Genomic DNA, 15,910 nt, shown 5'->3' on the forward strand with positions numbered 1-15,910 from the left:
ATCCTATTGCTGAGGCAAAGACACCAATTCAGCTCAATAAAAGCCCTTCCCAGGACAAGCCTGTCTGTAATCTCAAAGACTAGTTCAGATTCTTCCACAATATTTTCAGTCACATCAGCTACAAAAGGCTGTAAGTTTGGGCTGATGCCCCATGTTTGGGCAGTGGCTCCTGTGCCACCAATGTCAGGCAGGTTTGTGTAAAGATGAAGAGCTGCAGCGGTTCAGCCTGCAGTAGACAAACATTAGTTTTCCATCAGCTCCTTCCTATTGCTTTCAGCATCTCATGCTGGGAAATAAAGGAATCAAAGTGAGAAAGTCTCAGTGTCTGTGGATGAGGTTCACTCTTACTCCTCACCTCTGTAGCACATGAAAAAATCTGACCCCAGAGTCATTGCATATCTGGAGTTGTCCTCCAGCAGTTATGAATTGCTGATATCTCCTTTTGGGTACTCCAAAAGCCTCTACTGCTACACCACATTTGATTCAGTACATCACAGGTGATGGCTCTGCCACCTAAAGAAATCTGGAGAGAAAAAAAACAGGAAAGAGTAGCAACCAGAGATCCCTCATTTCATATTGCACTATTTTTTTCCTTGTTTTTCACTCTAGTCCTAATGTAATAAGGTTTTTTTAAAGATCTCTTTTATCAATTAGGCTTTATCACAGCACCTCTCGCAGCATCTGTCTGGTGCGAGATGGCTAAACATTTCCCCTTGACCTCTGAATCACTCAGGTCCAGCCTGTAACAACAGGATGCCAATGACCTGACCTGATGTTGCATCCTTTAAAGACATCCTTAAAGTTTTTTAAGCTTTCTTGGTAAGGTAGAAAGTCATTATAATTGTCTTATAACTAAATGCAAGTAGTTTAAATGCCCTAGGGCTTAATTTTATTTTACCAGCTAGAATTGTACCATGCAGGCTTTCCAATATGTGTGGAATCTCTTCAGAATTAATCCTGGGTCTCTTTCCTTCCATCCTGCTGTGTATCCTGTTTCACAAAGGCTGTTTGTCTGGGATTTATTTTCTAAGCCATTCTTTTTCCTCTTGCAATGGTGTCTTGAAATAAAACTGCTTCACTATTTAATTCTGCTACTTCCCTGAGTACAAGGTGATCATTTTTTGAGTCCTTTTTCCTCTGTTAACCCTACTGAGAATTTGTCTAGAAAGTTGTGTCCTGCTGTCCTTGTTAATTGATGTTTTATCTGCAGGCAGTTTCTAAACCAGTTTCTGGTGCCAGCCATTTTCTTTGAGAGAAGGTTCTTTAATAGATGTTCACGGACCACCAGCCAGCATGTGGCAACTTTTCTGTATCATGTGGCAACTTTACTGTATCATATGGCCATTCCTAATTGTTGTGCTTTGTGGGCCTTGTCCATTTGCACACAGTTTGTTTCCAAAATTTAGTTAGATAATTTCAATATTCATGACTAATTGAGCAATTGTCATGTGGCCATAAATTCTGTCTTCGAGAGAGAGAGAGAGAGAGACCTATTCAGATTTTGTGCACAGATTATTCTCATGACTGGACCAAAGTTTATACAGAAGGCAACAACAAAGCAACCTTCCCATGGATACTGTCACCAAACCTCTGTTCTGATCAGCAAGATATTTCAGTGACCTGTTTAATAAATGCTAATAGCCAAGCACTGCAAAGAGTGAAGGTGAATTTGTGGTGTGGATGCTGGAGGCACATGTGCTTCCCCACAAAAAGGGATATAAAGATATCCATCAGCTGGGAGTAGGTTTGCATTCCTGTTGCAGTGGTCTGCAGTCATTTGGGGCAGCTGTGAACAGTAGACTCTGACATTCATGAGAATCTCTGCAACACATCTGGGCACTGAGGATTAGTCCTGATTAATGCTGCCATTACACCTTCATTTGAAGCACTGTTTTTGGAACAAGGGGTTAGTAAAAGTGAGGTCTGAATGTTTACATACCAGGGAAGGCTCTGAACTTCTCATAAAAATATAGTTTACAGCTGGGTATCCTCACCCCGCCACAGTTCATGGTACTAGGATTGTGATGGGGTATTCCCCTACTACATTATCTATAATCAAATACTGTTCCACTTTAAGAATGAATTAAAGCAAATATGATACTATAAAAATTGCAAATATGATATTGAAATTTGCATCAAAATCTTGTTTTTCAAAGCAGAATAGGTTGGACAGTTGTTTTGAGTTCTGACTTGTTACTGTTTTGGGGCTGTCAGTCACATCTGGATCCACAGTCTCCACAGGGTGGAGGTGATGTTGCCAGTACCATCAGAGGTGTAAGAAACAGAAGGCTCTACAAAGCTGAGGAGGGTATGGGAATATAAAATGGATGACTGGATTTTTGTCACCCATTTATTATTCAGGAATCAGAGTCGTCACAACCTCCAGATTCCCTCCCCTGTTCTGGGGAGGAACAAAGCCTGGTAGCTACAGGCAGCCATGTGGAGAGAGATGGGAACACAGGCACATAAACACACAAATACAGGCTCAGACAGGCTGTGGAGCCTGTATTCTCTCAGCAGAAGCTGGACCAGGAGCAAAAGCAGAGTGAGAGGTGCTGAAGGTTCAGTATGTCTCAGTACCACATCTCATTAGGGGAGTGGGAAAAAATGTCTGTACTGGGCAGCTGCAGTGTGTGCATTTGGGGCTCACAAGGGAAGGACAGAAAACTGCAGTTTTTAGTTTGCTTTTAAACTATTGGTCATTCCCATGTGTACCAGAGGCACCTGGCACAGGCCATCTCAGCATGCCCTTCAGCTCACCAAAGTGCTGAAGCCAGAAGAAAGTAAGAAAGCCGGAAGAAAGTTCAGGACTTCCCCAAGCCAGGCACAGCCCATGTGAAGCTGGCCTGTATTTCTTGCTGTGCAGGGATGCTGTGAGAGGGGAGCAGTGTCCTTCCTCCCCCAGACCTCACTCAGCACATGCAAATGTTCTACAAATGCTCCCATCATATCCCAGACACACTTCTGACAGTCCTTGACATACTCCCAGGGGCTGCAATAGTCCCTTTGCTGCAGGATAGATAGAAAAATTTGGCGTGCTAAGTCATATCAGCAGAAGGCTGCTTTTCACCCTCTTTCTGCTGACAGAGCAGTGGAAGAGCTGGGCTGTGGCACGAACAGCCCTGCTGCTGCTGCTGCTGCTGCTGCTGCTGCAAATGAAGAAGAGTGAAGAAATGTTAGTACCACATTTAGCTTTATTGAAATTGAACAAATACCTTTTTTTAATAAACCCTTTTACAGCAAGTGTAAAATTTTAATGTTTAACTCATCTTATGTTACAGGTTGTCTTCTTCCATGTAAGCAAAAATACCATCTTTTTTTTCTTCTTTTTTTTTTAAATTTTTTTTTAAATTTTCTACTTTAAAACATGTAGCAAGGATTTGAATAACGCAGATCTGGCACCAAAAGGTAACAGGTTCTGAAAATCACAGTACAGTTTTAAAATTCTTAGGTTAATTAATGATATTTAAAATGATAGCCACTTTGAGTAAAGATATAAATTAGAGGTCTGTAAACAAGTTGTGTTTACCTATAGAGCTATTGACTGCAGCTACAATGAGAGCGGTAATAGAAACTCAATGCTAAACTGAGCTACACCTTTGAGGAAACAAGTTCTTACTAAGTAGTGTGGTACAGGGTAGCACAATAGGTAAAATACAGTTTGGCACCTCAAGTTGCATGTAAAATCAGCAGAAATAAAATTAAGTGCACTGTCTCCCAACAGAAATAAACCGGGCAGTTTCACTGTTTTTGGAGTGTCAACTATCAAATAAATCACATGACACACAAGTTCAACCCCAAAATTACAATTCTAGTAAAGCAAGATAATATTAAAATGCACACCCACAAGGATAGTAAAGTATAAATTTTTTTTCTTTTTTTTTTCCCTCTCCCCTATCAGTAGAAATAATTTACAACCCACGAAAGGACTCCTTGGTGAAACCACTACCTACAGACATGGTCATGGAATGTAGCTCAGTAGACTTGTTTCGAATAGAAAGGCAACATTATCCTGAAAAATTTTGGTCCTCTTATAACTCACTGTACTGTAGCCACCACAGTCTCTTGATAGATGTTTTAGGATAATTGTTTGTTTTCTGATTCTCTTTTGTTCTGAAAGGTAATATCTTGGCGATAAAGCTGGATAAAATTTGGCCCCAAATATAGATGTCTGATCAATGTTGAATCTGGAAGAACACACTAGGAGTACATAGGGGGAGCCTCTTGACCGGTCTCACAGGATATTTTGTCATGGAATCACTTTTCCTTCTACACTTCTTTTCCTCTTTGCTAATTTTTTCTCCAGTGTTCTGGGGGAGTGGGGAAGAAATCCTTAGTCCATATGACATAAAGACATTTCACTGTTTATTTACATGTGGATCACTTTGGCTAAGAAGTCCTGGCGAACCAGAGTTGCCTATTTCTTGTGAATGTCCTCATGCCGTATAATTTTGTATGTAATCCAGTAAAATATGTTGAAAATGAGGAAGGCGAGTGGGAACGCAGCACGGGATATTGTATCAATCCTTTTTGCACGGTCAACAAACTTCTTTTTGATGGAATCTGAATCCTTTGGTGGTGCCGGAGGTGGGTTGGGTGGTGTAGCCTTGACTGCTGTGCCATCTTTGACTTGGAGGCAGTGGCCCATGCCATAGCCACTGAAATTGAATCGACTGTCACGAGCAACTTCGTCTTCCTGGGGGATAAAGAGGACAAGTAAGACACACAATCACCTGTCTATTGAGCATGCCATGTAGTTCAGTAGTTGAGGTGCGCCCCTGCAAGGCACCTCAGCAAATTACCTGGTTATGCAATGATACAAAGTCCTGGTTTTAAAGACAAACAAGAAGTTAAAACCCACATGAAAATATGCAGAAACCACGTGACTTCTAGTGTTTGTGAATCTGAACTTTAATCTTCCTAGCTATGTCTAAATCAAGTACCCTAAGCAGCAAGCTGTATCCCAGCCCTATAGGGAAGAGATTTGACTCCATGGGTTTATATTGCTCTCCTTGAGCTTCCTGTGGGGGGAAACACAGTCATGTTGGTAGCAGAGTGTCTGCTCCAGACAGGCTGAACCGAATGACCCAGAGATCCAGGGGCCAAGTTCATTTCAGTGTTTCCATTGCTCCATCTCAAAACTACAAAACAAGGGTAGATCATGGTCTCTCCTTGCTCACAGGAGTGCTCTGACAATCAGTACTTCAAAGTGCACGGGGCACTTGGATTTAGTGGTAGCTGGGAGTCAGGTGCAGTAACATTAGCTAATGTAGCATCACCCTGCAGAAATCCATTCTATCTAGTCTGAGTGGGTGATATTTGTTTTTGGAGAGGTAACTACCACTGAACTTTATCACTATAATAACTGTGATGAAAGGCTTGTGACTGTGCTGGTAAATTCTCCCTAATGTTTCTCCTGTCTGATAGAACAGTAATACACAAGTCACTGGCAATTCTCCATGAAGGATTCAAAACCAACAGATGAAACAGCTCTATTCTTTTTCATTCCAGCAGGGATGGATTGGAAGTTCAGTAGCTTGTTCTAGTTAAAGACCTTTTCTTTGACCGACAGATGCTTCACTGTTGACTGAAAATGACCACTTCTGGGGCTGATAAGGAGCCCAGTCCCTCACAGGGAATACTCCCTCATATCTTCTACCAAATCACAGCCTTCTGAACTTAACAGAAAATCAAAAACTGCAAGAAAAAAAAGCATCACAGCAGCAAGATATTGAATAATGAGTATATTGGCTGAACTCGGGGGTGGGAAGGGAGGATAATTTGCACCTATTCAGGATGTAAATCACTGCTCCTTCACAGAAGAACCTCTTTCAATAGTAGCATTTTTCTCTCTCCCCAGCTCCAGGACTGGAATTGAATATATCACCCAACTTGCTCTCCCTACCTTGGAGCTGACACGCAAAGGTGAATAACCAATAGTGTGATTCAAGGATACCAAATGAGAAATAGTCACTCTGACTGCTTATGGCATTGAATGCTTATGGAAGGAGGGTAGGCAGTAAACAGTGCTTTGGAGACCCTGTCACTTCAGCATGAAGGTCTGTTCTACAGTGTATCCCTGAGCAGGTGGAAAATTGTGTTATTGCAAGGCTGTTTGAGCACTTACCCAGGGCTTATAACCTTTTCATTTCAAAAGTTCGCCATCATTAAGAAAGAGAAGGCTGGTCCTCTGCTTTTTCAATTTTATTTATTTGCAGTTTGCAGTATCTCTGTGCAAACTCTGCTTGTCCTAGTGATTATAAGTATATAAAGTATTTTAAAGATTAACCCACTGAGACCTAAGTCCTGGATAGCCTTATTAGGCAAGGCTTCTCTTGCATGACTTAATGACTTAATAACACTACCAGGTCCCCCAGTAACACAGGGAGATGCCTTCCTCACAGTGTTTTTCATTTTACTGAGTTTGAAGGATAAAATGCATGCCCAGGACATGAGAGGTGATTAAAAAGGGTAACAGATTTTCAGCAGCTGTGTTGCCATATGTACTTCATTCATTTTTAAAAAATTTAATTTCTGTTGCTCCTGAGAGATCTGTGGGAAGAATAAAAAGTACTGAGCTCAATGCAAGCTTGGAGAGTCCTGACATCCACTGTGCCCTGGTGGATCACAGCTTTATCACATGGGGCTGAGCAATGCATCTCCAATGCCACAGCCTTCCTTTAGATCTTACGCTGTAGCAACTTGAGTGGGAAGCCATCTGAAATTAGGGACAGGGATGTTTAAATCAAATTCTTTCAGGTATTCAGCACCCAACCCTTAACTGTAAGGAGCCACTTATATCCCAGTGGGATTTAGAGACCTGCTTTTCCCACCCAGACAGTTGTCTGTGCCACTTCTTTCCCACAAAAGCCAGAGGGAAACAAGTCCAATCCCCATGTTAGTTTTTTATTTAGGACTGCAGCAGATTGGATTTACCCTGGGTACAAGAGTTCCAGCATCCACCTGGGGTATGAGTGATACATGCTGTTTCCCTCTCTGCTTGAAGAGATTTGAATGTCCTTCTCCCTAACAAATCTCTGGATTAGTTTGTTACTGTTTTCCTAACATGGAGCTGTTTGCTGGTTGCAAAAACAAAACAAAACAAAATTGTTTATGAAGGTGGTTTTTAACCTTTATCAGAAAAACTTTTTTCAAAGCCTAAACAATTGATTAGGAGAATAGCACTGTCATGCTATACCCACTTGTTACTATACCTGATATTATGCATTTGCACAAACACAGCACTTGCATGAACACAGCACTAGAGACACCCAAGCTGTAGCTGTTGGGACCATTTAAGTACCACCAGAAGCAAGGAAAGCCAGGGTCCTTACAGCCCCACTTCCAGCTCTGGAGATGCCACAGCTCCATAACCACCATGGGATTTTTAACAGTAAAATTCCCCAGGAGCCAAAGGAGTTTTGCAGTCTGGTATGTGCCTGCACACTGAGCGCTGCCAGGTCTCACAGGCAAGACTTGACCCCATCAGAGGTCTTGTACCTGACCAGATACTGCCTGAAAACCTTAGGGGGGTGAGATCTCTGCCCCTTGAAAGTGACAATAGTGTTTAAAGTTAAATGAAACCCTGGCGATATCAAGACCCACGTCTGTGGTAAGAGGCTACTTTTGCCACGAGACTGCCGAAGTGGGCTTGTGTCCTTTCAGCCCAATGAGCCACTACACTGGTTCCACTCAAAATCAAGCAGAAGGGCAGAAAGGCTTCCTCTGTGCTGCTGAGGGGAGCTTGGGAATCAGCCCAAATTCTGGAATTCTCTGTGGTAGATCATACCAAAAAAGCTTTCTCCCAGACAAACCTGTTCCACTGGGGACTGATGCCACACACTGCCATCATGAGTCATGTGGTGATATCTGGCCTCAGGAACAATTAAATCCACCCATCTGATTTTCTTTAGCATTATGGATGTAATTAAAAATATCTGTCTCCAAACCACCATAATCTTATGACAAAACCACAATTTGGCATTTTAGACAATCTTCCAACATCCTGTTACATATGAAGGACTTGGGGGAATAGTCACAAAGAAAAGCAAATTTATACACTCTGATAAAGAACTCTTTTTAGAATTATAATTCAAAAGGTGAGATGAAGAACTTACCTTAAGTGCTTTCCCTTAAGTAGTGGATATGTTTTCCTTTGACTTAGGGGTTTGGTGAACTACTGCACAACTTACCTTGGGTACCCTTGGGTGGGGCTGCAGGGCCAGTCTTCATTCTCAAGGTCATATTCAGTTCATACCCTCTGACATATCTACCATGGACACTCATCCACTGACAGTCTTCAACCTGTTCACTAGCTTAGTCACTGATAAAATAGTCCAAATGACTTTTCAAACATCTCTATCATTATTTTAATCAGACTATGCTTGAAACACATTCATTTCAAACTGGGCAGGATCTCACTTGCATAAATCCCAGACTATTTATGTGTTTATAGATTTTAAAACCAAAATTAAAGAGCAGCTGGAAGCCACTGGACATCAACTGGAGTGGCAGAATCTGCTGCCATTGAAGTTATTAACTTTATTTTTCTAAAGGGAAGTGAAGTTAGGTGTTACATAATACAGTCACAAATCCATCTGTCATTGATTAAGGCATAGGGAAAGGTTCATAAACTAGGATGAGAAAAGAAAAGAAATTAATGGCAAGAGGAAAATGTTCTTTTGATGGTTTTCTTTCAGATGTTCACACCCTGAGTATTTTAGAAGAATTATCCATTGTAAACTAATTCTATTTCCTGAGATTTGGACAAGTACTTTCTATAGATGCTTTTTCAACAACTTAAGTTTATGACTATTGTCTTATGATGTCATAGTGAACAGGCTTAGGTATTAGCTTTAAACAATTTTCATTAAATAAGAGTTATATATTTCTCACATTTTTTAATTACCCTTTATGAATTTAGTGATTTATTTTGTGCTTTACAAATTGATGGCATTAAATTTTCTTGACTAAGTTTTACAGTAAGCAGCATATAAATGGGGGTAATACTTCTGAAATGGTTTTCCTTTTTCCATTTTTCATTTTTGTAAAGCTTTTATTTCTACTCCATCAGGGCTAGAATGTATTTCATACTACCAGTTTCACACCAAAGCAATCAGACATGGGGAAAACACTTTAGAAAATCTAGCCTATTCAATGCTTTACATGCTCAACTTTCCGTACAATGCATTTTGAAGTGCTTTGTCCTCACCACTTTTAAATGCTTATTGTCAGCATTGACTCAGCTTTAACAATGAGGAAAATGAGAGAGAGGCTGGCTTCAAACAGTGTATTTAATTTACTCTCTGATGTGATTTATTCTTTTAATTTTGCTACTCTTTTCCAACATATGGTGTAAAAACTATTTGAAAGACTATCTGGTTTAATTAAATTTCAAGGACACAGATGATTAATTTTAGGTATAGGATAGAGAACATCAGAGAAATTTTCTTTTTGGTATTCATAAGTATAAAGTTAGAAACCCAGAATCAATTCAGACTTGAATGCAACATGGAATCATAAGGGAATGGACACCAAAATATCTTTGGAGATTTCATTCTAAAATCACATTTATGACTTTGAGACACCTCCCATCTCTCAGTACTTTACATAATTCATGGTGTGGTTTCGCAGACAGTCATGCTTACATGGTTTCAGTTCTCAGGAGTCACTGACTGTGTGGACGAAGATATTTCAGCTGAGAAGCATATTTGGACTTTCAAATCCCCTTTGGTTCCTCACAAAGTCTCTTACAAAATTCAATTCAATTAAATTCAATTGTGAAGAGATGAGAGGTAAGGTCCTTTCATAGATTAACTGTTTAAAAGGCAGTAATGGAGTTTAGGAGTAAAAGATCGATTTCATAACTGGGGGATTTGCTGGAGGGGATCTCTAAGAATCTGTGTGAGAGCCACTCAGAAGGAACTGAGTTATAAATAAGCTGGGACAAAGGTTCCCAAGGGAAGGCACACATGTGAAACGGGATATTCAAAGCAGACAAAGCTAAGCCAGGCTTTCCAGAAAGATTCTAAAAGGTGAATGACTAAGTAACAAAATAGCAGTAAATGAGATACAGGGTTGATAAGTGCAAGGTAAAGCATTGCAGAAGATAAACCTAATTACACATGGATGATAATGGGCTCAAGATGTTTTTTTGGTTTTTTTTTTCTCGTTTTTGAGTTTGGGAAATTACCACATCCATGATTCTGACATTAGTCCTCTGCTAAGTAGCAGTCAGGAAATGGGCAAACAAACCAGAAAATGCCATTCTGCCATCTACTCAGAGTGAGATCAGATTTTGGACACAAAGAGATATTCCTGGTCACTCAGTCCTAGTGAAGACATAGCAGAAGTAGATAAAATACAAAGAGGGGCAGCAAGTATAATAAAGGCCTTTTTTTGCATAAGGAAGAAAATTTCATCTTAGAAAAGCTGGGTTAGGAAGGTGATATCACAGGATGCTAACTAACTTCTCTGACTTCTTTCAGCCTGAAAAGCTCTGGATCTCAGCTTTCCAATGCCAGAGGTGATTCCTACTTCTTCTTAATCCAGACTTCAGAGGAGCAGAAGGTGATGTAAAATTGTCACCTTCTCACCTCAATCCTGCCCAAAGTATAGATATTTCCCAGATTTTGGTTTAAATATAGTTTTTCCTAAATATTTACCAAGATGTTTAACCAAAAACAGTCTCTGACCAACCCTGCTGCAACATGACACTCCATCAGGACCCATCATTCTGCATGTGACAGTGGCGTTCACCCCATTCCTGCCTCTCTAATAGTGATTTTCCTGCTCACTGAGGTTTGATTTTGCTCTCACTTGAACCCTCGTGCCTTATGGAATCTAAGTAAAACAGGCCTTGCATTATAAATAGACATTTTAATTAATGGAGGATAACTTGGTCATTGCTGTCTTTGGTGAGGTTTTCCAATGGACAAATTTAGGTTTGTTTGGGAAACCTGTGTTTAGTAGTATGTTCTGTCTCCAATAAACAGCAGAAAAATCTCTGAAGCATGAGTGATTTACTTACGCAGTCTGTAAGAACAGCAAGTGAACTGTTGTTAATGCAATAATGAAATGGTAGTTAATGCGGCTTCGCCCTTTTCAAGTAGGAATTGAACATTATCCAACTGAAAGAGTAACATAATTTAAACATGTTGTGAGCAAAAATATTTTCCTGGCTTGAAATGCCTATAAGTAGAATATAAATTTTTTAAGAATTACTTTAATATTAAAGATTATACAGTCGGTAAGGATGAGTGGTTTGCTAAAAAAAAACAAAAAACTTTTTCTTTAGTAAAGCAAGGCTTCTGTCTCTAAATTTTGCAAACACTATGAATGAAAACTTCTTATTCTATCTCAAGTTTTAGATATACTATAATGAATGTTTTAATTTTAGGGGAGGGAGAACCAGATGAACTACTCTTTTACAAAGCACCATAAATGTTATGATAGAAAGTCATCCCTCCTAAAAAAACAGCAGATTGTTTCCTGACACAGTCTTGGTTTCTTTTTCCCCTTTATTTTAAATTAAAGTAATGCCTTAAAATACCCAGATACAGTGATCTGTGAGTCTTATAGGTATAATTTGGCTGGATATTAAATTCTCTCAGGACAGTAAAGTCTGGAGACTTGACTGCTCTTGGGTAACTTCTGCCAGTCTTTCTCCAAAGAAAGAAGAGGTTGGCCAGTTTAGCAGTGGGAATGGCACATTATTCTGTTTTACATCAGACAAATACATACTGGTGACCTAGATTTGAAGGATAATCTGCTCTGACCAGAAGTCTGTTGGATAAAGGGCAACTGACTTCTGCTCATTCTGTCTGCATGCAGGGCTGAGTAAAATGCAAAGCTGATGTTTAAATACGTGACTATTTCAGCTAGAACATGAAATAGCTGTTAATGGGCACATCAAACTAAACAGTGTAAAGCAAGACTGCATTTGCGAAAATTTTAGAAGATCAAAAACCTAAAACGTAATAGAAACATACCTAAAATTTACTTACTCCCTTTTCTCTTGTTTTCTGCAAGTTGCCTACCTCAGGAGTCATAGATGAGCAGACTGTCACCTTCCTCTTTTTCACCAATGTTCAAGCCTGAGCCTCAGCTTCAGTCCTCTCCCTCCCTGAAAGCTGCTGCAGGGTCAATATCACAGGGCAAGGGCACACAGTGTCCCTAGGTGGGTGACAGGCATGGGGGAACTACCATGTGGGGCACCTGTGCTCAAATACCCCAGTCACAGACAGAAATATCTGAGCTACTCCCTACACAGGATTTTTCCCATCAGGTTCTTTGGTCCTTTTCTCAAAGCAGATTTAAACACCTTGGGGAAGACGATTTTTTTCACACCTTTGTGAAATTTCTCCAAACCCTCTTCCTTAAATGTTACTATCCTAGGAGACTTCGTTAGAGCGCTGCTGTGCCCTGGCTGTGCCATCTCAGAGTACCTCATTAGTCAGTCAGTCAAAATTAAAAACAAAATAAGTGTCCATACAGGGCTCATAAACAGCACTCATGATTGGATTCATGCAGATTACCCTCTAGAACAATATATTGCTGGGGATGTTTTATGTCTCAGGTTTTGATTGCCTCAGCTCCCCATTCCTTGGGGCTGATGGGCAGTCCTGTCTGGGCCAGGGGTGGCCATGAAGCGCTGGGACCTGAGGCATCCCTACACCTCGCTGAGGTCTCCTGCTCGGTGCCAGGAAGGGGCAGAGGAAGGGGACGGGCAAAGGGAAGGAAGAGAAAAAGGCTTTTTGCCTCTCTGGTGGTGGATTCTCTCCTTCAAGCCATTTTCTACAACAAACACCCAGAACAAACCCTAGCAAATGCAGACAGAGTTTACCAGGGCTTTCTCAGACATTCATGCATTTAATTTATGCAAATGCTGAACAAAATGAATTAAGTATTGCAAATTATATTAATAATTTAAATTCTTTAGCTAAAAATAGTCAAGAATATTTGAATAATCCTAAAGTGGTCACATGCAAATTTTATAAATTTGGTTGGGGGAGGCTATTTTTGTTTGTTTCATTGTTTTTGGTTTTCAGTGTTTTTTGTTCCTGAGGGGACAAGTTTTCCTTTTCCAGTTATCAGTTCTTAATACCAGGCTTCCAAAAAATAATGGTTTTGGGGTTGATTTTATTTCCTTATCTTCTATTACACAAGTTACCCTTTCTGGTTTTCCATATAATTTATTTCTCGTAGTTAGTCAAGATCTCAATCTGGATTTCTTTAGCTATTCTTGCATAGGTCCAAAGCATCATTGGGGTAAAAAAAATATTTGCCAGCTATCTGCCCTTCAAACTTGTTTCCAAAATTAAATTGTTGCATCTTAGAAACATCCTGACTGATTGAATTTATTAGAAATATACTACACATATAGACTTCTGTATTTTCATTTTTTATTTGCTGCTGTGAGAGTTGTTCTATAAAACTCTGATATTATTTATTCTCAGGAAAATAAACACTCATCATGAGGTAAAAATCAATGACAGTGCTACAGCAACTTGACAGTGCAATCTCTACATGGAATTGTTGGGGTGTTTTTGTCTCATCTGATAAGCAATAAATCCACAAAATCTAGAAGGTCATTGGAGGCATGCATACAATGGAAATTAAATAATATTTCATTTTAAATGGGTTTGATAGTTCTTCTACTGTATTACATGGTTTTCACACACAGACACAAGAGTGTACACACACACACACACACACACACACACACACACAGAGTCTGCATGCACCAATCCATGGAGATATATGTACCTACTTATAGCTGTGGGCATCTACTTAATCCAGTCCTCTAATGTATTCCCTGAAGGCATTAGTTAGTGGCAAGTTCACCTAGTGAGAATGTTTTTATTCTATTTTAAGATTAAGAGCACTCTCCAGAGAATTTTTTAATTATTAATTTTTAATAACTTCTCAAAATGTTACCTTTTACACTAGCTTTTCCCCTGCAGTAGTTCTGAGAAGCAGGGATACAGAACACACAGGCAATGGTCATTAAACCTTCCCAATCCTCTCTGCCCATAAATAGGCTCTTTGGTGGGATGCTGGCATTTCTCCAGGAGGACCATCTGCCCACGCCAGTAACTAAGCAACAGATCTCCTGGTGATGGCCTTTTATTACTTGGCAAAACTGATAAAAGGATAACCTGAAACAAGAGATTTAACTGTGTATGAGAAAAGTCAGTACTGAGAGGTACAGAGGAAATGTGGAAGCATGGCTATAGCACTAAGAAAGGTATTCTTGGGAGAAGATCTCAGATGCTTATCTGAACTCAAGTGCTGCTCAGGAATATCAAGGAAAACAGGAGAAGAAATGCCCAATTAATTTACCTAAAAGCACGCACAAGGATAACACAGAAGGGTCGCTATGCCAGCAGCCTTCCTGAGACCTGCATGCTGTATCTTTCATCTGGTATGTCCTGGAGTAATTCCAAGCCAGTGTTTGCAGTGCCAGAGCTCTGGAGAGGCCTGTCATGAGGTACATGGAAGAGGTCAGGACTCACTGTGACTGCCCAAGACCTCCTGACTTGAGGTTCCACTTTTGAGAAAGGATGACACCAGGGGAAGGCTTGTATTCAGGAAACATGTCAATAAGCCAAAGAACAAAGCAAAACAGGAGCACCTTGAGAGACAGGGAGACCTGGCAGGTTTCTGCTTCACTGAACTTCCAAGAGTTTCATGAGTACCAGGCAGGAACATTCTGCCCAGATCAGACAAGATATGGTGTTTGGTGACAACTTAAGTAGTGCACAGCAGGGTATCACACACACTGTGCAGTCAGACTGGCTGGGCATCAAACTGATTTGTTGTCCTCTGAACTGGAAACATGAATGGGGTCTTAGAACCCCTAATGTGAAACACAGGAAAGTTGATATCTACTCTTGGTCTTTTGCTTCTGTCCTAGTTCAGGGCAAATTAGGGAGGAAAATTCCAAATGAGGATTTCCCCAGGGAAATGCCCCCTCCCCACCAACTGGTCTGGGAAAGGAAAAAAATTCCTTGGAGAGAAGTGGAAAAAGCTGTTTATTTAACAGAAATTGAATAATATTAAATAATAAAACCTCTTGCTGTTCGATGGGATGGCAAGTCTAGGAAGAAAAGTCCTTTTCGTGTGGTGTAGCTCGGCTCGCTCAGGTTCTTATCAGTCCCTCTGGTGCTGGAAAGTGCCGAGGCCCAGGCCCCGGTGGGCCACAGGCGTGAGCTCCTGGGGTTTGGCTGGGTGTTCAGTCCAGAGCAGGCTTGCACAGATCCAAGAAAAAGGGGAAAAAAAAAAACAAAGGTCCAGGGAACTCCTCTGCCTCAGCTAGCTAAAGCTAACTAAAAAGCCAGAGAGAAGCTCTGTCCCACTGTCTGTCCGTGCTGCAGACAACACAGTCCAGGAGCGGGATGTGTGGGAGTGATGTTTTCTTTAACACAAACTGCAGCTTCTTCTTCCCCCTCTCTTGCTCTCAAAGCCAGTCTTAAAGGTGCAGAACTTAATATATAACATAAACCAGATGATTGGGGATACCAGTATCATAAAGTCACCCCAGGACAGCTTCCCTGTCTCCTTCTGCAACTGTCTCTTCCCTTTTTAACCCCTTTTTAACTTTTTTTCCTCTGATACATTTTGTCTCACTAATTCCCAGACCTGTTTTTGTCTACCTCCTCTCTGATGCTTTCATCCTCACTGTTTTCCTCGTATGTGGCCTATACCTTCTGCTTGCAAAATTCAGTTCCTTCCTTAAGTTCTATTCTGCTCTGGCCCTTTCTGCTCTTTTCAGCTAAATTATCTTCCAAAGAAGAGGCAAGCCATAAAAGTAGAACTCCACCTTGCCAAGACCACCTCTAAACTGAGTGGTGTTACTCTATTTTTTAAGAATAGACAGGAATTAGGTTTAGTTTTCTTTGGCTGTTCA

General features: G+C 40.5%; 1 protein-coding gene across 2 annotated transcripts in view; it reads right to left on the reverse strand.

The window, feature by feature from the left end:
* Window positions 1-4,417: 4,417 nt before the first annotated feature.
* The window catches only part of GLRA2 (glycine receptor alpha 2), a 120,963-nt gene continuing 109,470 nt past the window's right edge, over window positions 4,418-15,910 (reverse strand). For both annotated transcript variants that reach the window (XM_058852687.1, XM_058852677.1), the window contains exon 9: window positions 4,418-4,696. In XM_058852687.1, the coding sequence (XP_058708670.1) occupies window positions 4,418-4,696 (279 nt within the window). The remainder of the gene's footprint in view (window positions 4,697-15,910) is intronic.

Source organism: Poecile atricapillus, chromosome 1 (assembly GCF_030490865.1).
Source record: "Poecile atricapillus isolate bPoeAtr1 chromosome 1, bPoeAtr1.hap1, whole genome shotgun sequence".
Classification (NCBI taxonomy): Eukaryota; Metazoa; Chordata; class Aves; order Passeriformes; family Paridae; genus Poecile; species Poecile atricapillus.